Below are 26,596 nucleotides of genomic sequence, written 5' to 3' on the forward strand. Positions count from 1 at the left end.
GTCTTTCCTGGTCTTTCATGACCTCAATGCTTGTGAAGGATATAGGTAAATTGTTTTGAAGAATGTCTCTCTCACTTCAGTTTTTCCTAGGTTTCCTAAAGATTTGAACAAAGTTATGCATTACTGGGAAGAATACCACAGAAACAATGTGCCCTTCTCAGTGCAGGATAATCAGGGTGTCGATGATGTTGGTAGGTCCTCTTACTGGTGATGTTAACCTTGATGGCCTCATTAAAGTCGTGCCTGCCAGGTTTCTCCACTATAAAGTTAGGCTTTTCCCCTTTGCAATTAAAAAATATCTTGGGGGAAGGGCACTTAGAGACTATACAAATATCTTGTTTCTTCTCAAACTTCTGCCCACTAATTTTAGCTTTCATCAATGAATCTTGCCCACAACAATCACGGTGATGTTGTAACAGTAGTTTTCTATTTCTCTCATTCCGTCTACATTTATTAATTGGAATTCTTCTGTAAGGAAGAGCTACTTCTTCTCCCCTTTTATTTATTCAATTATTTATACCATTAAGACTCATGGATATTTTATTTAATGGATTATAATCCAATACTATCGTTATTTATTTTGCACTCCGATTTTCCAGTTTGGGTCACTGGCAGTTCTTTCAGGTTCACTCTGTGCCTTTCTAGTGACCTTTTATTTTTTTTGCAGTTCCTTACTTCCAGGCACCACAACATACTCCAGGCTCATCTTGTGATTTCCCTGCCTCAGCCCTAGAATCAGCCATTTCTTCAAGGAGTCCTTGTTCCTTTTATTAGAAAGTGATGTTTAGAAACCAAGATCTAGAGGATAAGTGTGCTCATTGCTAATATGGGGTCATTGCCTCTAGGACATCTCAGAAAACAGAACTTGAAATATATACATATGCATACTATCCCACATGCCCATCTATGTTTCTGTATTTTTTTAAACTATGAGTTCATACAAACATCTGATTCCAATTCTAAAGACTTCTCTTATTAGGTTATCTAATACCTTCCCAATGAATCAAGAGAAATGAAAACAGCTTATGCACTTAAGTGTTTTCCAGATATTATCTAGGCCAAGGGTCAGCAAACTATGGCAAATTGCCTATTTATAAAATACTTTTATTGGAAAAAAGTTTTAGAAGAACACAGTTATATCCATTAATTTAGGTATTGTCTATGGCTGCTTTCCACTAGAATAAAATAATTGAAAAATTATGACAGAGGTTGTATGGGTCACAAAACTGAAAATATTTTCTATTTGGTCCTTTACAGAAAAAGTTTACAAGTCCCTGGTCTAGGCTATGTTTCAATTTTTCACTTGGAAGAGGAGTGGAAAGAATATGGGTTCAAATACCATCCTTCCACCATTAATTACTAGTCATATAGCCTTAGGCAAGCCACTGACCCTCTCTGCACCTCAGTTTTCCCCTTCCTTATAATGTTGTGGAGAAGACTAGAGACTTGCTCAACTAATGGCTGCTAGAATTACTTCTGCAGGTAAGGTTTCTAGAGTTGACAGAATTTTACACAAAAATAATCTATATTCAGTGGTGATTAGATGGCTAATATAATCCACAGAGTCTACTTGACCTACAGGGATTAGGGTTTGAACCATAATCCTAAACTCAACACTCACTCCATCACTTACTAGCTATAGGACCTTGGGCAAGCCACAATATCTTGAATCTGTTTCTCTCTCCATAAAAGGTTAATATCTTCATAAGCCACAAGAAGCTATGTCTATGAATATCTTTATGCCATGGTCCCCAATACCAGTCTGAAGACCAAAGCTGGGATGGCTACATCAAATGTAGAATCAGGATGTGTTAAAATATATGTTCCTGGTCCCAGCCTCAGGTATTCTGATTCAGGAGGTCTAGAATAGGGTCCATACTAAGTATTGTTAGTAAACCCCTAAGGTGATTTTGTTACAGAGCCAGGTCTGGGAACCACTGCTAACAGTAGGAAATGCCATATGAATCCCCTCCGTGACCTCATGTCAGCGCTCCATCCTCACCAGTATCCTGCTACCTTCCTCTCAGGTAAATGGCCCGTTAAAGAGTTCCTGCAAGTGCTACAGGAAAGCAAAATCTCTTTCTGAGCCACTGCATTGTATGTGTTTACAGAAGATTAGGTCCTACTGGAAATGATTCCCCATGTTTCAGAACAAAATCTAATCTATTCCTTAGACAGCCTCTTCCTTTACAAAAATACACTCTATAAGCCTCTCCTTATTGTGTTGGGTCAGTAAATATGAAACGAAGACTGTGGGGAGGGAACAAGGTAGAGAAAGATGACTGGGGACACCAATAGGAGGAGAGCAAATTAAAGAAGGCAAAGAGGACCTGTTCCCCCATCCCAGACCACCACCCAGCTGACCCCTGCTTGGCAGTGGGGGATAAAAAGCAGATATCAGAGCAGGTACAGGGCCTTATAATCCATAGCTGGGGCCCACAGCAGGGTTGCAGGAATGGGAAACCCCAAGTGGTGGCCCAGGATGGAGATTCCTGAGACCTTTTGGATGTGAAGGACAGGTATCACTGAATCCAACGTATGTCATAAATATATATGTGCTGGTGCAGTACCCAGCTCAAAAGGCCAGACCCCCCTACTTTCTCTTACAAAATCAACAGATACCAAGAAGGATAGGCATATCCAGGAACAAGGATACAGTGGGGGTTGTCAAATTTAGTGGTATTCAAAGAGCAGCTTTCAAAGTATCTTAACCCTTTCATCTGCCAAAAGCTTTTTTAAAAATTGAAACGAAATTCACATAACATAAAATTGACCATTTTAGTACATTCACAATGTCGTGTAAACACCACATATATCAAGTTCCAAACATTTTCATCACCCCAAAAGAAAACTTTGTACCCATTAAGCAGTCACTCTCCTGTTCCCCTATCAATAGCTTTCTACAGTGAGAAGTAGATTTTCTCCACAATAAGATTTTATGTCATCACTGTCTGAAACCAATGTTTGTCAAACCTTCTCAAAGACACAGGAACTGGGTGGGAATAGCTTTCTGGAAAGGTCTAAGTTTTCCTTTCTCCTGTCCTACCCAGTCCAGGGGGAATAGTGCCAAACTCTTCCACTCACACACACACACCAGGCTTGTCGGTCTTATGTGGTCAATAACCATGAGAACAAGTATACATCATGACTTCTCTGAGAGGAACCTCTTTGCTCACCCATAGCCTGAATCACTCCCCAAAATGGGTTCAGACAGAGGTTGGCTCTTACCCGCTGCTTCTCTGGGTCCACATAACGAATGCCAAAATAGTCCTTCTCCAGCAAGCTGTAGTAATTGCAGATGTGGTCAATAAGAAACTGCCCTTTGGTCTCCCTCTGCAAAAGAAGCACATTTAAGTTTCAACTAGAGCTCACCTTGTACATTCATGTCTAAAATGTGCCTCATTCACACCATAGGTCTGTCTTTAGAGACTGGATTAACTCACTCCAGTCCCTGGAGTAGGGATTCCCAAACTCCTTTAACTATAATCCACAGCCTTTTTAAGGCTGTGAATGATTAAACACACACACACACACACACACACACACACACACACACACACAACCAAAGGAACACTAAAAAGAGAGCCAAAGAGACAGAAAACAATACCCTGCATCAATGAAATGTATATGTTCTATTTTATTCTTTTATAGGCCATTTGATTTTTCTAAAGCTATTTATGACTCAGAACACTGCTTTAACAAGTCAGTACCTAGTGGAGACCCAGAGTTCACAAACCCACACACAATGCACCTGAACGTTTTCTGTAGTTGCTCTGTAGGTAGTCACTCATCCAGGCCTTAAAATGATCCTATGAGGAAGGTCCTCATATTATGTCTTAAGAAACGGAGGTAGTGAGAGGCTCAGCAGCTTTCCCAGAGTCCCACAACCCATACAGAGGAAGGTAGGAATTGCCCCAGGCCACCTGGTTATAGAATCTGGACTCCCACAACACCAATTTGTCTCCCTGGAACACTAGTGAATATACTGCTACTCTGCTAGAAGGCACAGTCTGGATGGTGCAGGACTACAGTGAACTGTATCAGATGGAACACCCTCCCTCCTACTAGGAAAGGTGGGAAACCTGCTGCTTCAGGCCTCAAAGCCAACGCATCACATCCATAAGGAAAGGAAAGGCACTGTGGGAGATGGCGGGGGAGAGGAGAGGGCAGACTGGGATTCCAAGTGACCCAAGGGACCTTAGGCAAGCTTTGCAGCTGTTTCACATGGGCAAAATGAGTTGGTTAGATTATTTTTCCTTCTAAAATTCTAGAAGTGAGAGCTTTGTCAGCCAAATCTGATTAAGATGAATACGATTACCACAAAACCCTGTTAATAGCAAAGACTCTTCCAAGCCCTCATCAGGATATTTGATAAGATTAATTTCTGCTTCAATCAAAGTCACTGACAGACCCGTGGAATATTTTAGGGGTGGAATGTGAACTATAAAAATAAATGAAGAAATTAGAGATATTAAGTGAGCTACTCTTCTAAGCTACTAAAAATAATTTTGGAAGATCAGATTGATCTGTTACACGATTATCTTTTCATTAGAAACTACCATCATCAGTTCAGGAAGTTGATGAAAAAGCCACTCACTGATCTGGGATGCGCTGCATTGAATAAAGGACTGCGGCATATACGTACATAATATGATATGAAGCCCCAATTCTCCTGAAATTACCTTCAGTTTAATTTTGAATAAACTCTGAGCCTTTACTTCCTTTAGAAGAGGAAACCATCTGATGTAGCTCAAAGAGGGACAAAGCATCAAAATGGAATTTGTTTTTAGATTTCTCTAATTGTGTTTAACCCAGGAGGCTCAAATGACAAGCTATGCCTGATGACTGCTGAATCTAATGCCCAGAACATAATCAATGGATTTAGTTCCTTTTACAGATTTACTCTGTAATGCATCCATAGTTAAGAGGTTGCTGAAGAATCAAATCACCGAACACAACATGAGTCTATCATTTTATGATGGGATTGCTAAGCTCTCTGCATTCAGATTTGCTATGGTGGACTGCCCCCACCATATGTGAGACACACACGATATGTGGGTCAAAGCAATGCTTTGCAATGATGTGGGATTAAGCAGAATTTGATTGGGCCTGGCAGCTAGCATTTTGCCCTGAAGATGTACTCAAAAGTGCAACAGAGATTTTTTTTTAAATGACTGAACACATCAACCAATACATACTCTCATACTACATAAGACCCTTGAGAAAAGGAAATGCCATTGTAGACTATGTGTTGACTGAAATACAAAAATGTGGCTGAAACAGAAATCAAGATCTTCCACAAAAGCAGGGGAGGCCAGTTTCCACGCTTCCAGGCCACCAGGCCCCTGTCCCTGGGAGCACTGCCCACAGACCAGCAATCCTGCAGAGCAGTGGCCTCAGCATCACCTGGCAGGGAGCTGGTTGGAACCACAATCTCAAGCACAGCTCTGGACCAACTGAAGTGAACGTGCATTTTAGCAAGATCCCCTGGTTATTCACATGTTCATTCAAGTTTGAGAAGCACTGGTCCAGGGGAATTTCCCCCATGTGTGAGAAGTGCAAAAATTGTACCTGTCTCCAGACGTCACCAGAAAACAAAGCCCAGTTTCCCCTTGAGAATGGTCTACTCCTCAAGTCACAAAAATGAAAGTGTTTTCCATTCTTAAGAACAAACACTGCCTCTGCATCTGCAGGCTACAAGCCAGCCTCGTCATCTTGAGATGCTCTGTGTCGCTGCTTCTTGCCAAGAAAGCCAGCTTACAGCCTCATGTTCTGCTCTGCTCTGCCTGGAAATCTGGACAGTGTTCTTAAGGCATTTAACTTCCTCTTATTATCATTTCTGTGCATGAAGCCCAGTTCTCACACTAAATAAAAGACCACCCGGCCCAGTACCAAGGGTCAGAGGAGCCTATTCAGGGTCAGCTGTGTGAGCGGGTCCAGCTGCCAGTTCCACACACCTCACAGCAAGGAAGGGCCTTGGGGTGAACACTGGTTCTGTTCCCAGCCCCAACTTCTGGAATTCTCTGGAATTGATTCTCTAGAATCCACTTGCTTCCTCCTGAGCTTCCTGGACATATAAGCCACTGTTCACCACCCTGACATGCTGCCTAAGCCAGTGCCTGACACGCTGGAGGTTATCGAATGACTAAATGAGGCATTGCTTTTTCTCATGGAAAACCTGGGGTCTAGGAACTAACGGTGGGCCTCGGGAAGACACTAAAGTCCCCGCACTGGAGATTCCACAAACAGCAGAATTAGCCAACTCTCCCCAAAATTCTTCAAGGTCTACATGGAGAAGTGATTGTCAAGAATTTCAAGTAGAAGGATTTCCTTTTAATGTCAAAATTTTTATTCTCCCACAAGATAGCAGCTGTATGTTCAATATCAACTAAATGGGGGGTTGGAATCAAACAGCTAATATAAATTCTTTAGAACTATTACCTAATTGTGTTTTATCACAACAGGACAGAAGAAAAACATTAGGACATGTAAGTGTGTGATCCGTGCTTTAAGAAAGTGCCTTAAGTACAGACTTCGGATGTTGTCTCTAAATGAAGTTATACAGTCTCAGAAATGCACTAACAGCATTGGAAAAAAAAAAAGAATGTATTCATCACACACATTTAAACTTATGTCCCAATACTGGTCCTCACCACCTGCAGTACATGGTGAATTGATTTACATATACTGTACTTAAAATATCATGAATATAATTATATTTTTTTTCCATTGTCATTTTTTTAATGTGTTAAAAATCTAAACCGGGGCCCCTGAGTGGCTCAGTCGGTTGAGTGTCTGACTTCAGCTCAGGTCATGATCTCGCAGTCTGTGAGTTTGAGCCCCACATCGGGCTCTGTGCTGACAGCTCAGAGCCTGGAACCTGCTTCAGATTCTGTGTCTCCCTCTCTCTCTGCCCCTCCCCCGCTCATGCTCTGTCTCTCTCTCTCTCTCTCTGTCAAAAATAAACATTAATTTTTTTTTTTAAACCTAAACCAATGCTAGTCAAGATATGGTCTATGGATCGTGTAAGATTGTAAACACTTTGTTACTGGTTCTGCATGAAATAAATGCAGAAATTAAGAGTACTTTATTTTCATTGCGTGTGTGTGTGTGTTTCAATGTTTATTTTTGAGAGAGAGAGAGACAGCGCAAGTGGAGGAGGAGCAGAGAGAGAGGGAGACACAAAATCTGAAGCAGGCTCCAGGCTCTGAACTGTCAGCACAGAGCCCAATGTGGGGCTCGAACTCATGAACCATGAGATCATGACCCGAGCCAAAGTTGGACGCTCAACCAACTGAGCCACCCGGGCGACCCTCATTATGTGTGTTTTTGGGTTTGTTTGTTTTAACAAGCATTAGTCCAAAACAGATTGAAGAAACAAAATCTAGTACTGGTCTCACCACAGAGTTTGAGATGCTCAGATCTAAACTGCCACCAGGTTCTGGGTTCTGTTCAGGCTTTCTTTACTCCAGGAGCCTCAATGTGTAAAGAAAGGGGTCTGGGTCCTCTCTCCACCTCCTCTGCCCATTTTGTGACAATTCTTGGAGTGTGTATTGATCCCTGAATTTTTTGCAATAATATCACATTCACTCAGGGACCCTCTCCCATAGCCTGAAAAGGAACCTAATTTTTGTAATCCCAAACTAGCCTACTTTTCAAAAAATCCATCTCTCCTCCCCACCCCCAAAGTATGTACTGGAAGGAAAGAACAGGCCACTATGTTAGAGTCTGTTTCCACCACTTACCAACTGGCTGACCTTAAGCAAATCATGAAATCTGAGACTTCGTTTCTTCTTGTGTAAAAGAGAAATAATGGTAACTTTCAGAGTAATCCATTGGGGTGGATTTGAGACTCATTTATGTATTTGTTAAATATCCATTATGCAAGACACTGGGACAGGGATTAGAGATCGTGAACAAAACAATTTATAATTTCACAGATCTTAAGATCTGGTTTGTAAGATGTGAAAGCAGTTTGCAAACTGCAAAGCACTATACCCCAGTAAGAGGTCATTACCAGAAATATTAAGAATTATCTGAATCTTAAATCTTTGTATCCGATTTCATAGATCCTTTTAGATACAAAGAAAGTGAGAGTAATAGTATTTGCCTCCCAGCATTGGCCTCTTGGCAAAGAAAAAGTGAACAAAGAGACAAAGAACCCAGTTCTGTTGCTTAATTCCTTTTGCAACTAATTGAACTCAATTTTGTTGCTTAACTCCTCTTGCAACTAATTGCTGATGGTGCATTTACTTCGACTCCCTAGTTCCACTGAAGCAAAAACAAAATATTTGTGCTTAAAGAAGAAGAGCAAGAGAACTCAATTGGCTTAAATCAGCCATGGCTTGCCTTCAGTGAAAAAGCATGGCATATTTCAATCCCTAATTCCTAAAACTCCAAAGCAAGACATTTTTGCTACCGTTTAGACACTGGTTACATGAGGAGAAGAGTACCAGTCCAAAACTACCCAATGTATTGCTACAAATCAAGGTGTAGAGTTAGAACAGCTACCTTTAGGGATGAAATAAATATCATGATAATTAACTATTCCTTGAACATTTATCATACACCAAGAACTATGTTACCTACTTTGCACTTAATATCCTGACAACCCACTGAGGCAACTAATATTCTCCCCGTGTTACAGATTTTTAAAAATTGATTCAGAAACATTGTTTGTAAGGATGTCAAACCCTGATCCAACACCTATGCCCAAGATATTGGAGGAACTCAATTCACCTATCTGCTGCCATTCCCTAAGCAGACACAGAAGAAACAATACAAGAATTTAGGGGCAGTCAGTATCAAGCACCCCGATTCCTTGAATTGAGACACTGGCAGAAAAGGGCACTGGATTATCCACCACAACACCAGGCCTGGACAGTTTTATAAAATACAAACCGCATTATAGATGCCATTGGTTAGTTGCCCAGCATCCATACACCACTTTGTCATTCCTAATAGAACCCAGATTTTGTTCAGGTATGTACATGCATACACGCGACTAACATACATGCACACAACTACATGCAAAGTCCCTGAGCTTCAGCAAACTATAACTCACCCCTAACTCCAGGGATCAAGCTTGGCTTGAATCCCACCCCTCTTGTCTGATTGGTTCATGAAAGGACACATGACCCAGTCTAGGCCAATGAGACATGAGGAACAACTGGAGTTTCTGGGATAGCTCTTGTTCACTCTCCTGAGAGAGCTTCAGGAAGACACTTTCTCTTCCCTCTGGATGTTGTTATACAAAGGTGTGGAGGCCTGGAACTGTTGTAGCCATGCTAAAACCAGGCTGAGGATGAATCCAACAGGGCAGAGCAAAAATAGTCACAGGGAAATAGAATCTGTGTCTCCAGATTACCAAACATGATGCTCACTTTAAGTGTGAACTTCCAGGGTTGCCAACAAGATTCCTTGTTGTTTCAACTAGTACAAATTGGTTTTTCTGCTTGGTGCACTCAAAATTTTCCACTCGAGAGAGAAAGTGAATCAATGCCTCAGGCCAAGGCGAGGAATACAGAAAAGACAATTTAGGGTCAGTGGGAAACACAATCACAGAGATTATCAACTAATGAGCCAAGGAGCGGAGTCCATCTACCATGTTTTACTTGACCAACATGGTGTCTCTGCAGCTTTAAATTGGGATCCTGCTCAGACAATCTGGCTGCTGGATGCTCTTGAAAAGCTGGAGGGTCTGGAAGCTGGGCCATAAAAGTCTGTTGGAGCTCAGTATCAGCTCCCCTTTTCCATGGATGCAGTCTGCAACATTCCCACCCATTCTAGTATCTTCCACATTTTCCATTTCCCACACTTCCTTAATCCCTAGAAAAATTTGAGTTTACAACCCTGATATAAGGCAAATTAGAGGTTTTCAAAAGTGTTCCTTGAGTTTTCCTTGGAAGTGCTGGAGAACCACAGCCAGAAAAAGTCCTCAGTGGACATAGCTTGAGCCATGTAGCCACTGAAGTCCTAGGACCCTTTGGCAGGGAAGAAGAGCTCAACATAGACCAGAGACTTTAGGGAGGACCACCGGGATAAGGGGAGTAGGCAACAACCATAAGAATCAAACACAAACCCAGCACACTAGGAACAGTGCATTCTGGGGAGGGTACCATGGCCCCCACTGTAACAAACAGAAGTGAAACTGCCAGACTTTGCTTTCTGGTAATCAACGCTGTAAGACTTGTCTGAAGGGCCCTGTTGCTTAGCTCCCTAGTTCACACGAGTTGCTCTTTAAAGGGGTGGCCTCCATACATACAAATCGGGGGAAGAGTAGAATGGTCAGTCTCTGCTGATTCTTCTATAGGGAAGGAAGAATCCAATTCCCATCTGAATACCTAGAAACTCCAAAGGGGCTTCTAGACAATTACAAGGCCCTGAACAGCAACTGAGTGATTTGTTGCCAGGAGTAAGCCTTCTCCCTAGAAGTTGCATTTCTTTTGTGAAGCAAGGTCTTCAATCCATTGATCTTCATAGGCAAATAAACAGAACAATAATGAGAAACTGGTGAACTAAATTGTTCTGCTTCTACTGTGAAGGACAAGCATTTATTAGTTTAAGAAATATTGTAGCTTGGGACGCCTGGGTGGCTCTTCAGTTAATTAAGCATCCAACTTTGGCTCAGGTCATAATCTCATAGTTTGTGGGTTTGAGCGCTGCGTTGGGCTCTGTGCTGACAGCTAGGAGCCTGGAGCCTGCTTTGGATTCTGTGTCTCCTTCTCTCTCTGCCCCTCCCCTGCTCATGCTCTCTCAAAAATAAATAAATGTTAAAAAAAAAAAAAAAAAGGAAATATTGTGGCCCGATTGAACTACTTGGGCTACACCAAAATAAAATCTTTTGTACAATGAAGGAAACCATCAACCAAAAAACAACCTACAAAATGGGAGAAGATATTTATTGCAAACGATATTTCCTATAAGGGGTTAATATCCAAAAATGTGAAGAACTCCTGCAACTCAACACGAAAAATCTCAAATAATTCAATTTAAGAATGAGCAGAGGACCTGAATAAACATTTTTCCAAAGACTTACAAGTGGCCAAAAGACACACGAAAAGATGCTCAACATCACTAATCATCAAGGAAATGCAACCCAAAACCACAATGTGACAGCACCTCACAGAATGGCTAGAATCAAAAAGAAATAACAAGTGATGGTGAGGATGTGGAGAAAGAGAAACTCTAGTGCACTGTTGGTGGGAATGCAGCTACTGTGGAAAACCATATGGAGGGTCCTCAGAAAATTAAAAATAGGAATACCAGATGACCCAGTCATTCCACCACTGGGTATTTACCCAAAGAAAATGAAAACACTAACTCAAAAGGATACATGCATCCCTCTGTTTACTGTAGCATTATTTACAATAACCAAGATATGGAAGAAACCCAAGTGTCCATCAATAAATGAATGGATAAAGAAGACGTGGTGTACACACACACACACACACACATACACAGACACACACACACACAAATATTAGCCATAAAAAAATGAGATCTTGCCACTTGCAACAACATGAATGGACCTAGAGGGTATTATGCTAAGTAAAATAAGTCAGAAATATCATATGATTTCACTTATATGTAGACTCTATAAAGCAAAACAAATAAAAAGCAGAAACAAACCCAAAACCGATGGTTCCTAGAGGAAAGGGCAGTAGAAGAATGGGCAAAATGGGTCAAAGGGAGTGGAAGATACAGGCTTCCAGCTATGAAATGAGTAAGTCACAGTAATAAAAGGTACAGCACAGGGAATATAGCCAATGGTATTTTAACAGTGTTGTATGGTGACAGATGGTAGCTACACTTGTGTAGCATAATGTATAAGTTTGTTAAATCACTATAGTATACACTTGAAATGAATGTATTATTGTGGGTCAACTATACTTCAATAAAGTTGCTTTGATTTACTGTGTTATTCAAATATTTCCAGATGTTTAAAAGGTAAAACCAAGGTTTCAAGAAGCTGAAGTACCTAATTCTATACATCTGCTATGTAGTAATAATATATTATGGCTAAGATAATTGAACATACAGGCTAGATTGATTAAAGGAATTTTTGTGCACAATAAATAATCATCATTTGGAGAAGGAGAAGGCATAGTTAGGACTGTAGCAGGGACCATCTACATGTAGCCATCCTCACAGCTAGAGGCTTAGTAGTATCAAGACTGGGGAACTTTTTTAAAGCCCTAAGGAAGAAAGACAGAGAAATACTGCATCATCCATGAAAAGCAGCAGCAGCCAGGACAGGTTGGCCACTTTATTGTCTGGGTCCTGAATGGTGTCTTCCGAAAGAGTGTCATAGAAGTCTAAGAGGGCAGGGTGCCTTGGACTTGGTAATGTTTTCTTCAGGGTTCTTTTTGCCACTGTTACCTTCCCTGTGTTCCACAGCTTTCATTCTGAAGGATGGGCTGTGTGTCTGCACTCATAGGGTCCTTTCTCTTCTGACTGACACACAGATCCATCCCAATGCTTGAGGACTCATATTTGACGTTTCAGCTCTTAGGAATTTCTGCCACTTCTTAGTGCTCCAAATATTTTTCCTCCCCAACTTCCCCCCCCCCCCCGCTTTTGGGGCTTAGTGCCATTGACAGACTCAATTGCTGAAAGCACTCACTGCAAAATAATTTTAAAGTTTTCCAACTCCAATCCTTTCTGTAATTTCAACATAGTGTCTTTTTTTCCCTCATGGTGTAGAAACCAAGGCTCAGAGAATCTAATTAACTTACCCAAGGTCAACATAGCAAGAAAGTAGCATAGTCAGTATTTAAACCCAGGTATGCTTAATTTTGTTCCACCCAAATTTTCAAATAGTTAAAAATAAACAACTTTCTCAACTTGATAAAGAACGTCTATAAAACCTTAACATCATACTTAATGGAGAGAAACTAGATGCTTTCCTCCTAAGATCAAAAACAAGGTAAGGATGCTCCTTCTCACTATTTCTATTCAATATTATACTGGAAGTTCTAGCTAATGCACTAAGGAAAGGAAACAAAAGGCATACAGATTGGGAGGGAAGAAATAAAATTTTCTTTATTTGAAGATTACATGATTGTCTATGTAGAAAACCTAAAGGAATCAACAACAAATTTCCTAGAACTAATAAGTGATTACAGCAAGGCTGCAGGATACAAAGCTAACATACAAAAGTGAATACTTTTCCCATATATCAGCAAGAACAATTGGGAGTTGAAATTAATAAACAAAATACCATTTATATTAGCACCAAAAAAAAAAGAAACACTATGTACAAATAGCAAATAAGTACAAAATCTAGGTGAGAAAAACTACAAAATTCTGATGAATGAAATAAAGACTACATAAATAGAGAGATATACCATGTTCATGGATAGAAAGACTCAATGTTGTTAAGATGTCAGCTTTTCCCAACTATATCTATAGTTTTAATACAAGCCCAATCAAAATCTCAGCAATTTATATGAGTACTCTTATTCTAATGTTTATATAGAAAGGAAAAACTTCAGAATAGCCAACACACTGTTGATAAAGAACAAAGTCAGAAGACTGACACTACTCAACTGCAAGACTTACTATAAAGTTACAGTGATTAAGACAATGTGTTACTGGCCAAAGAACATACAAATAGAGCAACAGAACAGAATAAAGAGCCCCAAAATAGACCTACACAAATATAGTCAACGGACCTCTGACAAAAAACCAAAGGCACTACAATGGGAAAAAAAATGGTCTTTTCAACAAATGGTGCTCCAACAACTGGGTATCCACAGACCAAAAGCAAAAAAAGAAAGAAAAAGAATACAGACACAGACATTACACCCTTTACAAAAATTAACTCAAAATGGGTCAGAGACCTAAATGTAAAACACAAAACTATACTTCTAGAAGATATCACAGGACAAAACCTACACGATCTGAACTTGGTGAGGGCTTTTTGGATACAACCCCAAACCATGAAGGGAAAAAACAAAAACAAAAACGTGAAGTTAGACTTCATTAGAATTTAAAATCTCTGCTCTGCAAAAGAAACTTTTAAGAGAATGAAAAGATAAGCCATAGACTTGGAGAAAGTAGTCGCAAAATACACATTTAACAAAGGACTTGTATCCAAAACATATAAAGAACTCTTAAGGCTTGGGGCGCCTGGGTGGCGCAGTCGGTTAAGCGTCCGACCTCAGCCAGGTCACGATCTCGCGGTCCGTGAGTTCGAGCCCCGCATCAGGCTCTGGGCTGATGGCTCAGAGCCTGGAGCCTGTTTCCGATTCTGTGTCTCCCTCTCTCTCTGCCCCTCCCCCGTTCATGCTCTGTCTCTCTCTGTCCCAAAAATAAATAAACGTTGAAAAAAAAAATTTTTTTTAAAAAAGAACTCTTAAGGCTTGACAAGAAGACACAAACAGCCTACTTTAAAAGTGGACAATTTTAACAGACCAAAGATGCATAGGTAGCAGATAATCATATGAAAAGATGCTCCACATCATAGGTCATTAGGGAATTGTGCATTAAAACAATGAGATACCACCACATACCTATTGAATGGCTAAAATCCAAAACCCCGACAACACCAAATGCTGACAAGCATGTGAAGCAACAGTAACTCTCATTTGCTGCTGGAACAGCCACTTTGGAAGAGAATTTGACAGTGTCTTGCAAAACTAAGCACAGGCTCAATCCAGTAACTGTGCCCCTAGGTATTTATACCCAAATGAGTCAAAAACTTATGCCCACACAGACACCTGCACACAAATGTTCATAGCAGTTCTATTCCTAATTGCCAAAGTTGTAAGTAACCAAGATGTCCTTCAACAGGTGAATGGCTAAACAAAGTGGTACATCCCTACATCGAATATTTTTCAGAGATAAAAAGAAATTAGCTATCAAGCTATGAAAGGAAATAAAGAATATTTAAATACATATTGCTAACTGAAAGAAGCTAGTGTGAAAAGTCTACATACTGTATACATACATATGGCATTCTAAAAAAGGCAATACTACAGAAATAGTAAAAAAAAAAAAAAAAGATCAATCGTTGCTGAGGTGATGGGGGAGGGGAGAGAAGAATAAGTAAAGCACAAAGGATTTTTACAGGCAGTGAAGCTATCTGTGTGATGGTTTAATGGTGAATACGTGATACGTTTGTCAAAACTATACAACATAAAGTGAAACCCTAATATCAACTATGAATTCAGTTAATAATAATGTATCAATATTGGTTCATCAATTGTAATAAATGTACCCACGCTAACGCTAGATGTACATAACATGGGAGAGTGGGGTGGGCAGAAAGGGAACTCCATACTTTCTGCTCAGTTTTTCTCTAAACCTAAAATATTCGAACACATTAATTTAAAAGTAAGGAAGAAAAAGAAAGAAACCAACAGAGGAACTGAGAGGATATGAACAGAAGAAATGCAACTCAGGAGATGGACCAAGAAAATAAATTCAGGAAAATGATGTTGTAATTATCCGAAATGAAAGTGGACATAAAAATTTTCTTTCATTATTTAATGTTCCAAAGGGAAAAAATACATTTAAGTGATTCCTCACTCCAGTAGTGGAGATAAGATTCTAAGCACAGTACTTTCATAAGCAAACTGTCTACTTTAATCAATACTTCCAAAATTTAAGTACATCTTAATTTAATATCTGCCTTTTCCCCTTATTTTAGCCTGTGATCTGCAACATTCATTTCTCTAACAAGCACTGTGAAACAGACAGCCCAAGCCTGCTGGGCCCTATGGTCTCCCTGAGCTACATCAGGGGACAGAAGAGGCTGGCATCACCTCCTCTTCTCAGATTGGAATCAGTAGGCATCTGCTCAAACTCTCCTTAGTGCCTGGCACTGTGAGCTATGTTTTTTTTTTTTTTTTAATTACTTCAACTATTCATCTGATTTAATCCACATGAGCACTAGGAGCTAGTGGCTTTTCCATTTTCTAAGAGAGGCATATAAAGCTTAGAATGGTTGAGCAACTTGCCCAAAGTCACACAGCAAGCAAATGGCAAAATTCAAGTTTGAACTCCAGGCTCTTAGAGTCCAGAGAGAGAGGACTAAAAATATTAACAGTTAGGGAATTGCACTAACTTTCTCAGAACCACAGAATGTTGGAGTTGGAAGGTACTGTGGAAAGAATCTGATCCAAACCACTCATTTCAGAGATGAGAAAACTGAAGTCCAGAGAGCAGCAGGAATTTCAACAAACCCAAATCCACAAATCAGTGCTGAAACTGAAGTTAAAAATCAAAAGTTGGAGTCAAGATGTATCAATCAGGATAGGCTAGGTTAAGCTGTAGTAACAAAGAATCCCAAATTATCTGTGGGTTAACAGCATATAGGTTTATTTCTCACCTATAACACACAGCCAGAGCTGATTGGCAGAGAAGAGCTTTTCTCATCATAGCTTAAGGATTCAGAATGAAGCTTCCTCTTGACAGCAGCTTCAACCATCACCACAGCAGTGGGAAGGGAATGTGGTAAATCCCACACTGGCTTTTAAACATATGTCACTTCAGCTCATTATCCAAAGCAAGTTAAAAATCTTTTCTGACTTTAGAGAGGATAAGGAAATGAAATTCCACCATATGCTTATAAGGATGAGAGAAAGAATGTTTGTGAAGATTCCTATACCTATCATACTAGGGCTGGTCCAACACTTGGCTTAATTAGTATAATATGCCAGATTTACTCCTTTCTCCAGAGTATTTTTTAAATACTTACCTAAAGCAATACCATTTTATAATCCTCACACATTTACCTTGGGCATCTCTATTACAACAATTCAGTGGGTTTGGAGTCCATGATCTAGCTGGAATCGCCTGATCATATCATTTTTAAAAATTGAGAATACAGAGCTCCAGGAAAAATACGGCAATCAATTAGGAGCTTCCATTCATATACAGGGAGAACAAAGAGATCATTTTTATTAATGAAATTTTTAATGCATCCAAGAGCTTAATAAGATATAATTTCTCTTGAAATTACATACAGATGTCTACACCGAGCTTAACAGTTTTAAAACAAACAGAAAAACCTTGGGTCCAATTAAATGTAGAACTCCTTCAAGAACTTTAGAAAAGAAAACTAAACAAGGGCAGGAGATGAACTTAAGAGAATATCGTATACACATAGCCCCAATATATCTAAGGGAGTCCACACATCTCAGACACATTTAAAGACAAGCAGGTCAATAGCAAAAATAGTTACAAGCAATTCAAGTCTTCATTATTAGTTTTTGAGGAACATTTCAGAGCACCTAAGGTTGAACACACAACATTTCCCTAACCCCCCTCAGCCTCCTCATATTTTCTTATACTCTCCAGGTTCTGTGAAAACTCTTACCCCAAAAGTCCCTCCCCAAACCCGCGAGACTATCTTTTATCTCCTACTCCCTACCTCTTCCCTAGTAACATGTAGGTTAGTAGCCTTATTTGCAGCAAGAAATCCTCTTTCTTCTCCAGGAAAGAGGAGGAAGGAGAAACAGGGAAGGCCAAGGCAGAAGGAGGGCTTGAACACTCATGTGCTCTTAGAACTACAGAGGTAATGTGGTTTTGAAGGGCACCGTGCAATGGCCCAAAACATATCACTGTCCTAGCTGGTCATGTTTGCCCAAGAAACATTCTGATAAAGTTGATAAGGCCAGACAGGGAAAGAGGACATTCCCACAGGGCAACAGTCTTCTACTATGCTGCCATTCACATGTCTGGACATGGCCACCCCGCAGGAAATTATAATTAACTGTGATAAGTAGTAAAGATTGCAACCGTAACAGGCCTAACAGCTACAAATTACTGAGTGCCAACTATAAAGGAGGGCTCCTGCTAAGAGCTGCACAGAGATTATGCCCTTCACCCCTTCTGACAACACTAGCACCAACCTTATTTGGGTGGATGACCTTCTAGAAATGTATGATCTCCACCCACCTCCATTCCTAATTCTTCCAAGCTGCATTTTTTCCCTCTGAAACTCTATGCCTTATTCTGGCAAAAGAGCAACCCAGCATGGTTCCATAATTTCCACTTTGTGAACGCCTGATGTCTCATTTCAATAGTGGCATTTTCAAAGATTCTTCCATCAACAGTCAGACCATTAGCTGGCCTGTAGCCTGCATAGCCCCTAAAACAACCCTCTGTGTGCTGGGGGAATTCCTGCATGTGCATGCACACGCACGCATGCACACTCACACACACACACACACACACACACACACACACACACACACACACACCAGAACAATTTATTACAAATATTTACAGACTGGAAGGCGTAAGCTGGGTTCCCCAACTATTACACTCCCCATTTCTTCAAGTCACAAAGGAAGAAAAACATCTCAGTTATATTTACATCCCTTCTGACTATACAGCAACCCAAGTCAAGGGTGCTTCACTTTTTATGAAACTAAAAATATAGAAAATAATTGATGTAAATTTTAACAGCCATTGTCATCTATTACAAACCAGTGTTCATCTTTAACTCTCCTCTGCACCCCCCTCCCCCGCTTTATTTGTACACTCTCAGCAGCAGATAGGGGCTTCCTGAGGGAAGGAAAATATCAGTTGCAATCTACCAGCACTTTATACTCAAAGAATATTCTGGTCGATTGTTTGGCAATGCACAACACAGAGCCTGATGGCACCATTATCAACACGTAAGAATGCACTGAAATACTTAAGATGGAGCATCAAGTGAGAACCCCTTTAGGGATTCACTCTTAAGAAGGCATGTTAAGATATTCAAGATATGACATTAAAATGGGGGGTGAGGGAGGAAAGCAAGGATTTTTATAAAATTCCTATTTTTACATATGTGTACATATTTATATACAGATTTACATAAACATACAGACACAAAGAAGAGAGACTTAAAGGCTAAATGTTGATGGTGATATCTGTAGGAAAGGAGTTATTTTTAGTTTTTCTTTGTGCCTATTTCCTTTTTCCAGTTTTTTTGTTTTCTGTTTTTTTGTTTTACAAATAACAACCATTAAGTTGATTATCAGGCAATGGATTTCTTTCTAATCACTTTTTATCACTAAGGTTTAATCTCTGGTTTCCTCTGAGGAGAACATACAGGCTATCCTCCCACAGACCACTGGCTAGAAGTAACCTTAAGACTCACAAACCAGTGGGGCCCCTGGGTGGTTCAGTCGGTTAAGTGGCCAACATCAGCTCGGCTCAGGTCATGATCTCGTGGTCTGAGTTCAAGCCCTGCGTCGGGCTCTGTGCTGACAGCTTAGAGCCTGGAACCTGTTTCAGGTTTTGTGTCTCCCTCTCTCTGACCCTCCCCCATTCATCCTCTGTCTGTCTCAAGAATAAATAAACGTTGAAAAACAATAATAATTTTTAAAAAAGACTCACAGGGGCGCCTGGGTGGCGCAGTCGGTTAAGCGTCCGACTTCAGCCAGGTCACGATCTCGCGGTCCGTGAGTTCGAGCCCCGCGTCAGGCTCTGGGCTGATGGCTCAGAGCCTGGAGCCTGTTTCTGATTCTGTGTCTCCCTCTCTCTCTGCCCCTCTCCCGTTCATGATCTGTCTCTCTCTGTCCCAAAAATAAATAAAAATGTGGAAAAAAAAATTTTTTAAAAAAATAAAAAAAATAAAAAAATAAAAATAAAAAAATAAAAAAGACTCACAAACCAGAATCCTAGTTATCATTATTTTCCAGAAGTCCCAGCTCCTTTTCATCCAGAAGGGAAGAAGCAAGAGGCTGGGTAGAATGAAGATGCTTGTGACTTTGAAGTCTGGTTCAGGCTTAGAGTTCCCTGCCTCTACCAACCAATGGCCATGGGCTTGTTAGCAACCTTCCTGGGCTTCTGGGTACCCAGGTATGCTACAGTGGGCTGGCGCAGATGATGAGGGTCCATCCCAGACCCTAGCACAGGCATTTCTGGGTTTCCACACTCCTCATCCCAGAGGGCGGCTCCTCCTTTGCTAGCACTCAGGGGGATTCATTTGCACCCACACAATTGGGGGTGGGGGGTGAGATGAAGAAGAGGCAGCTCTGGGATAAGAAGAGGTGATGTGGAAAGTGTCCATCACCCCTCCAAGCCGACACCTGCGATGAGGGCAGGACCAGAGCTGACCGAGGGGTTTAGCTTGGCAAGTATGCTGAAAGTGGGACAGGGCTGCAAGATAGGCTCTTAATTACTGTCCTGATGAAAATTCTGCCAATTTTGCTCAGTCACAGATTAAATCAGATGGTAACTTATGTTTCATTTTACATAGCCAATTTCTTATCTCTTGCAGCAATTCTACCACATTCCATTCCATATCCCCACTACACACACAAAACGCACACACAGAAGTTGGCTGCAACACTTATGCAAGGCAGCAAGGGTTAGGAATCAGAAAAATAGATGAACAGAAAGCTTAGGAACTGCATGCAGTATTAGCCTTCCTTGAGCACAGAACATAGTCCTTCTCTGCTTCTTCTGCCTCTAGTAACTGAACACTCACTTTCTCTGCTTCCCTCCACCTCCCTCCACCTGACACCTGTCAGCTCCTATCTCTGTGAGGAGCCTCCTAATCTTTCCTCACCACCTACGTATCCAAAAGTTGGAAGATGAGAAAGACAAAACAATCAGAAGCCAGTAGAGCCAAGGACTTTTTCATGAGGAGCTGAAGGGTCTTGGAAGACCAGTCTGGAAGCTTTATTCTGGGTTCAGTGCTCCACTGCAGAGTTTATATACAAATGCTTTGTGGAAACAAGGATGATGGGTACTCCCAGAGATTCTACCTAGGCCCCTTGGAAGGGAGGAAAGCCCCCACAGGGTACAACTGTTGGTTAACTACAAAGATCCAGACAGGAAGAGGAGATAGGTTTACTCCTACAAGTCAAGGAAAGGTCCTGGGGAGAATCTTCCCAGATCAGAAGACATCTCTCGACCCATGAGCGCTGTTCCTCCAAGTTATAAACCACAACTCGGAAAGTTACTTTCTTGGGCACTGAACTGTGTATGGACGGGATGTCAAAGGGTACTCATGTAGCGGTCAGTAGATGTTAGCCAATGTCAGTAAGGACTTACTTCGTCAAAAAGAACAGGTGAATCCAAAAACTTATATAAGTAGTATGTATCTGCTGTACAAGCAGTTGTGTGTTTTGTTGTTTATTTTCCACATTTTCTTCCAGTTCATTTTATCACTTAAATACTCTGCAAAATGCCCTACTACCAAGGATCCCCTCATGCCACTCCCCTGCATGAACATGAAGCCCTCCATTCTACCTACCAAAATCCTGTTATTGGTGTGTTTCCCCTGCCCCTGCCCGAGAATTTGCTGCAGGACCCACCCCCACGTTACAGCCCTCACGGACTGCCCACACCCTCAGGGACACCTGGATCCTCCTCTGGAAACTGCTGGAATGCTGCCTGGTCCTCAGCGTTGTCATGTAGGACTATGCCCGCCTTACGCTTATCACTTTTCTCTAGCTTTTCTTAAGTTAACTTATTCGTCTTCAAATTCTTCATTGGGCCTCACCGAGTAATTCATATAGAGTAAATGGCTCAAAATAGTAAGCCATAGTGAACTGTTGTTTTTTTTTTACCTACCAACTTCACAAAGTCAAAAAAGTTCTGAAAATAGCCAAGTTAGCAACAATAGAATGACATTCTAATAGGAGTCAAAACTTAAGCGGGCATTAGTGAAAGTTGGGAGATACTAGTTTAGGGAATTTTTGAATCCCTACTTCTCCTGCCCTTACCCAGACTTCTTCCCCCATTGAAGGGGTAGCAGGCTCTGTAATCCCTAACCTCAGGGGATGCATGTGACAGAGTGAAAATGAACAGTTGACAGGACCTCCTGGAGTCTGCTTTCAAGTCTTTAAACCCACTGAACCAAACAGAGTAGGAGGAGTGTTCATAGCTGTTGCTGTGTAACAAACCGTTCTACCTAAACAATGGGGGCTTAAAACAATGATTTTAATATTATTTCTCATGGTTCTGAGTATGGACTGAGCTCAGTTGGATGGATCTTGCCAGGGTCCCTTATGTTGTTGCAGTCAGATGGTGGCTGTGGCTGCGAGTATCTGAACATTTCTTCCCTCACAGGCCTGGTGCCTGGGCTGGTTGGAATAGATAGAACCAATGGAATCCCTTTCTACCTCTCTCCTTCTATGCCCTGCCATCCCTCTCTCCCTCTACCCCATTCCCTCTCCCTGTCTCCTCTTTCTCTTTCTCTTTCTTCCATGCAGCTTCTCCATGTGTCTGGCTTGGGCTTCCTCACAGCATGACAGTCTCAAGGAAGCCAGACTTCTTAATTGGTAGCTTGCTTCCCCCAGGATAAGCTTTCCCAAAGGACCCAGGCAGACGTTGCCTTTCATGCAACGTCACTTTTGCTGTATCCCGTTAGTTACAAGTGAGTCCTTAAGGCCAGCCTAGACTCAAGGGAGTGGCAATTAGACTTTCCCTCTCAATGGGAGAAATAGCAAAGAATTTATGCCTATCTTCAATCAATCACAGGCGGGGGGGAAAAGAGACTTTTTCCAGATTAAAAAAGAAGGGGAAATACTCTATGGACCTGGGCTTGCTCCCTGGACATGGTCTGTGTTGGCAGAAAGCCATTAGGAAGGAAAGGTGTGGTGGGTCTAGAGAAACACAACCACGGGGCACCTCAGTTGGTTGAGCATCCGACTTCGGCTCGGGTCATGATCTCACGGTTCATGAGTTTGAGCCCTGCATCGGGCTCTGTGCTGGCGGCTCAGAGCCTGGAGCCTGTTTTGGATTCTGGGTCTCCCTCTCTCTCTGCTGCCCCTCCTCTGCTTGTTCATTCTCTCTCTCTCTCTCTCTCTCTCTCTCTCTCTCTCCCCACCCCGTGTCAAAAAAAAATTTTTTTTTTTTTTTGAGAAAGAAACACAACCACAAGCATTGGGCTTTCTGGCCTCACCAGCTTGTCATGTCCCAAGAAAACCTACCAAGTCCAAGGTACAGGCTGATATGGACATTATAGCCAATGATGAACATGCTTCCCCAAGTCAGGGAAAGGTCAGGAAAGACGATGGAGGAACTCCCAACCACTCTGGCAGTTTGGAAGATTGGCATCAAAATTAGGTTGCTTGATGGAAAATAGAGTTGCCAACTCTCTTCCAGCTTGAGTTTGGGGACTGACATTCCTTGTCATGACATCTGGAACTAGACCTCAAATTTTATTTCTCCCAACTTGACTCTTTGGAGAGACAGAATGCCTCTCTGCTCAACTGAGCCCTCTGGTTATCTCCTTTCATCACAATCACCTGAGCAGAGTTAAACTTCCCACCGGCATCCTCAGGCACAATCCACATAGCAGCACCTGAATTCAAAGATTAACCATTCAAATGCCGAGAAGACAGAGGACAGACTAATCCAGAGCTCTGTTTGGAGATGGATTTTTCATCCCTTTATGGGAAAGGGGAGAGAAGGAAGAGGCAGACTCAGAACCAACAGAATGCCTGATCCATTTTCCTGAAAGTCTCCCTAGACAGCTCTGAGAATGCTGCAATGAATTACACGCTCCACTCTGTTCCCCCAAAACACTCAGTTCCGTGTGGGTCAGCAGCACACATGGGAGCACAAAGGCTGTGAGTCTGCTGGCATGAAGGTTGACTCCCTCTTTGCCAGGATCCCAGAAAGCGGCCCCCATCAAGATGGGAAGCTGAGCCCAGAGGCCACAAAGAAGACAGCAGAGGGTACATTGCACACAACAGCCAACCCAGAACGGGAGGCTGACATGTGGAACTGCATGCCTGCCCCTGATTTTACAAGTTACTAGTTTGAGAAGGAGATCGGCTGCGCCTCTCTTGCTGAGTGAGTTATCACCTTCCTTTCTAGTATTTCAGCCGGTTGGACACCCACTCATTAAGTTCCTACTCTCTGACTGTGGCTCTCTGCCTTGTCACCCAACTCCTGCCCTCCTCTGGGGGGGAAAGAACTCTCTCCACCAGTAAACCTCTATCTGTTTCTTCCCATGTTGGTTCAGAAAAAGATGGAGGAGAACTTTTGTAAGAGAATGTGAGACTCCTCAGAGAAAATCAGCTATAACACGCTCTTGCATACAGTGGCAAAACATCCAAATTTCTCAAGAGCACACACTTTTAGTAGCACTGTGCGAAGCCACTTACACATATAACTTATCAAATCCTCCCAATCACTTCCCCAGGCAGCACTGCTTTCATCCCCACTTTACGGATGGGAAAACTGAGGCTCTACCAAGTACGAGCTGGACTGAAGACAAATGCTCTTCGGTGCCTCTCTAAAGCTTCTGTTCTTTTCCACCAAGTCACAGGTCGTCAAGCAGTGTGCATACTTTGAGAACACTTCTTTTCAATGAGCTCTTCATTGAAGAGTCTCCAGTCTCTCTCTCTCTTTTCCTGAGTATTCACTGGCCTAAGCATAAAAGTGATCAGGGAAAATTAAGGGATGGGTGTCTGCCCAACAGCCTCTTCTCAAAGTCAGGACCCCTCTTCGTCTTGTTCTTACCACAGAAGGGACACATCAGCCCTGTGTCTTACTGATTTTTGACCAGTATCTTCTCTCTCACAAATGGAAGTAGCAGCAAACCCTAAATTCTCTAACAGATTTGCTCCCCTCTCCCCTCCACCACAGGCCAGAATAATGAGGCCAGTCCAGCCCAGAAGGGCAAGTTGCTTAGTAACTGGAATCACATATCCCTGTGCCCCTGACGCAAAAGGTACCTTTTGCTGACCCTCCCGGGGTTTGGGAACATGATTCTTAATGACCCAGCTCCTTGCTGGGATGCCTCAGAAGATTTGGGGCAAGAGTGAAAAATCCTCCCCTTCTCACCTTCCTCTAGGGCTGTGACATCACCTGCCTGTTAGAGGCCTGGTTTATTACAACAGTCAATTCCCATCTGGGCCTCAGGCTTCAGGCCATTTCCTCTTTTAACAAAGTCATTTTGGAGTAGGTAAGATGAAGCTAACCAGAGCAATTTCAGTGTAATATATTAGAGATTTAACTTTTCAACGTGAGTATGTTTACCCTGTGAAAACGCATTAATCCTCTTCTGGAACAGACTTCCTGAAATCTCTTCCTGTGTCAGTCAGCCCCTACTGAGGAAAGGAGGAAGTGGCTTGAGAGAAAGGCCAGGAAGACCTATTACTGAGATCTGCTCTGTGCAAGCCCTGGGCTGGGTGCTCCCATCTAGCGACAACACTGTGAGGTCACCTCATTTTAATGTTTGAAGACACAGAGACCCAGAGAAATACTTAGAAGCCCCCCCCCCCCCCACCGCCCCAATATCAAGTGGCTAAATCTCAAGCTCCAGTTTGATTTAGTTCCCAAGTCTAGGCTTCTTCCACTCCATCACGCTGTCTCTTTACATGTGTCCAGAAATTTCTCAGCAGGGCAGTGTGGGAGTAGAAGAGGCAGCTGCAGTTTTAAAGAAGATGATCAGAGTAGGGGGCGCATGGGCGGCTCAGTCGGTTAAGCATCTGACTTCAGCTCAGGTCATGATCTCGCGGTCTGCAGGCTCGAGCCTCGTGTCGGGCTCTGTGCTGGCAGCTCAGAGTCTGCTTTGGATTCTGTATCTCCCTCTCTCTGTGCCCCTCCCCTACTCATGCTTGCTCTCTCTCTCTCTCTCTCAAAAATAAATAAACACTTAAAAATTTTTTTAAAGATGGTCAGAGTAGCCCTCCTTGATTTGAGGACATTTAAGCGAAGACTTGAAGGACGTGAAGGCATCAGGAGATGAGTAAGGGAAATGCATCCCAGGCAGGGAGACTAAACAGGGCAACGGTGCTAAGGCTGGAGTGTCAGGATGGGTCAGAGGAACACTGGGAAGCAGAGATGAATCTGGAGCAGAGTGAACAAAGGAGACAGAAGTAGATGAGGTCAGAGAGGTGAAGGTAGCCAGGTCCTGTAGGACCAAGGAGAGGGTAGGCTCCAACCCACCTACGATGCAACTCCCAACTCAAGCCAACAATGATTTCGAGTATCATCTGCCAATCTCTCAGCTAGGGAGGGAGAGGGGGGACAAGTCCTCAAAAGTACAGACCATTACCATGCCACATATCCCTTTGTAAAGCTAGGCTGCCTCTTTGTTGGGTGAGTGGAGAGGCTATAGGAGGGATGGGCTGGGAGTTCCAAATCCATGTCTCTTCATTCAATATCTTAGGTGAGAAGCAAGCAGTTTCAGACCAAACTATTCCACAGAAACTCACCATTCTACATTACTTCCCACCTGCATGCCTAGTGGCTAGACGCAGCACATAGATCCTACTTTAATAAACGATACATCTAAAAGTTGAACTCACAGAAATGAAGAGCAGAATGCTGGTTGTCAGGGGCTGGGGAAAATGGGGAGATGTAGGTCGAAGGGTAGAAACTTTTAGTTACAAGATGAATAAGTTTTGGAGACCTAATATACAGCACAGGGACTGTAGTTAATACTGTGTTGTTTACTAGAAATTTGCTGAGAGTAGATCGTAAGTGTTCCTTTCTCATACACACACACACACACACACACACACACACACACACACACACACACACATATAACTATGGATGAATAGTGAAGTGATGGATGTGTTAACACTATATAGGTGTATCAAAACATCATAGTGTGCACTTTAAATACATGCAGTTTGGTTAATCATACTTGAATCGAACTAAGAAAAAATATTTTAAA

The 26,596-nt window shown here is 42.0% G+C and overlaps 1 protein-coding gene across 2 annotated transcripts in view; it reads right to left on the minus strand.

Moving 5' to 3' along the window:
* FRMD3 (FERM domain containing 3) overlaps positions 1-26,596 on the minus strand; it is a 308,105-nt gene that overhangs the window by 152,777 nt on the left and 128,732 nt on the right. For both annotated transcript variants that reach the window (XM_086685077.1, XM_025931579.2), the window contains exon 2: positions 3,229-3,333. In XM_086685077.1, coding sequence (XP_086541203.1) covers positions 3,229-3,333 — 105 coding nt within the window. The remainder of the gene's footprint in view (positions 1-3,228; positions 3,334-26,596) is intronic.

Source organism: Puma concolor, chromosome D4, assembly GCF_028749965.1.
Source record: "Puma concolor isolate L17-30 chromosome D4, mPumCon1.1.hap2, whole genome shotgun sequence".
Classification (NCBI taxonomy): Eukaryota; Metazoa; Chordata; class Mammalia; order Carnivora; family Felidae; genus Puma; species Puma concolor.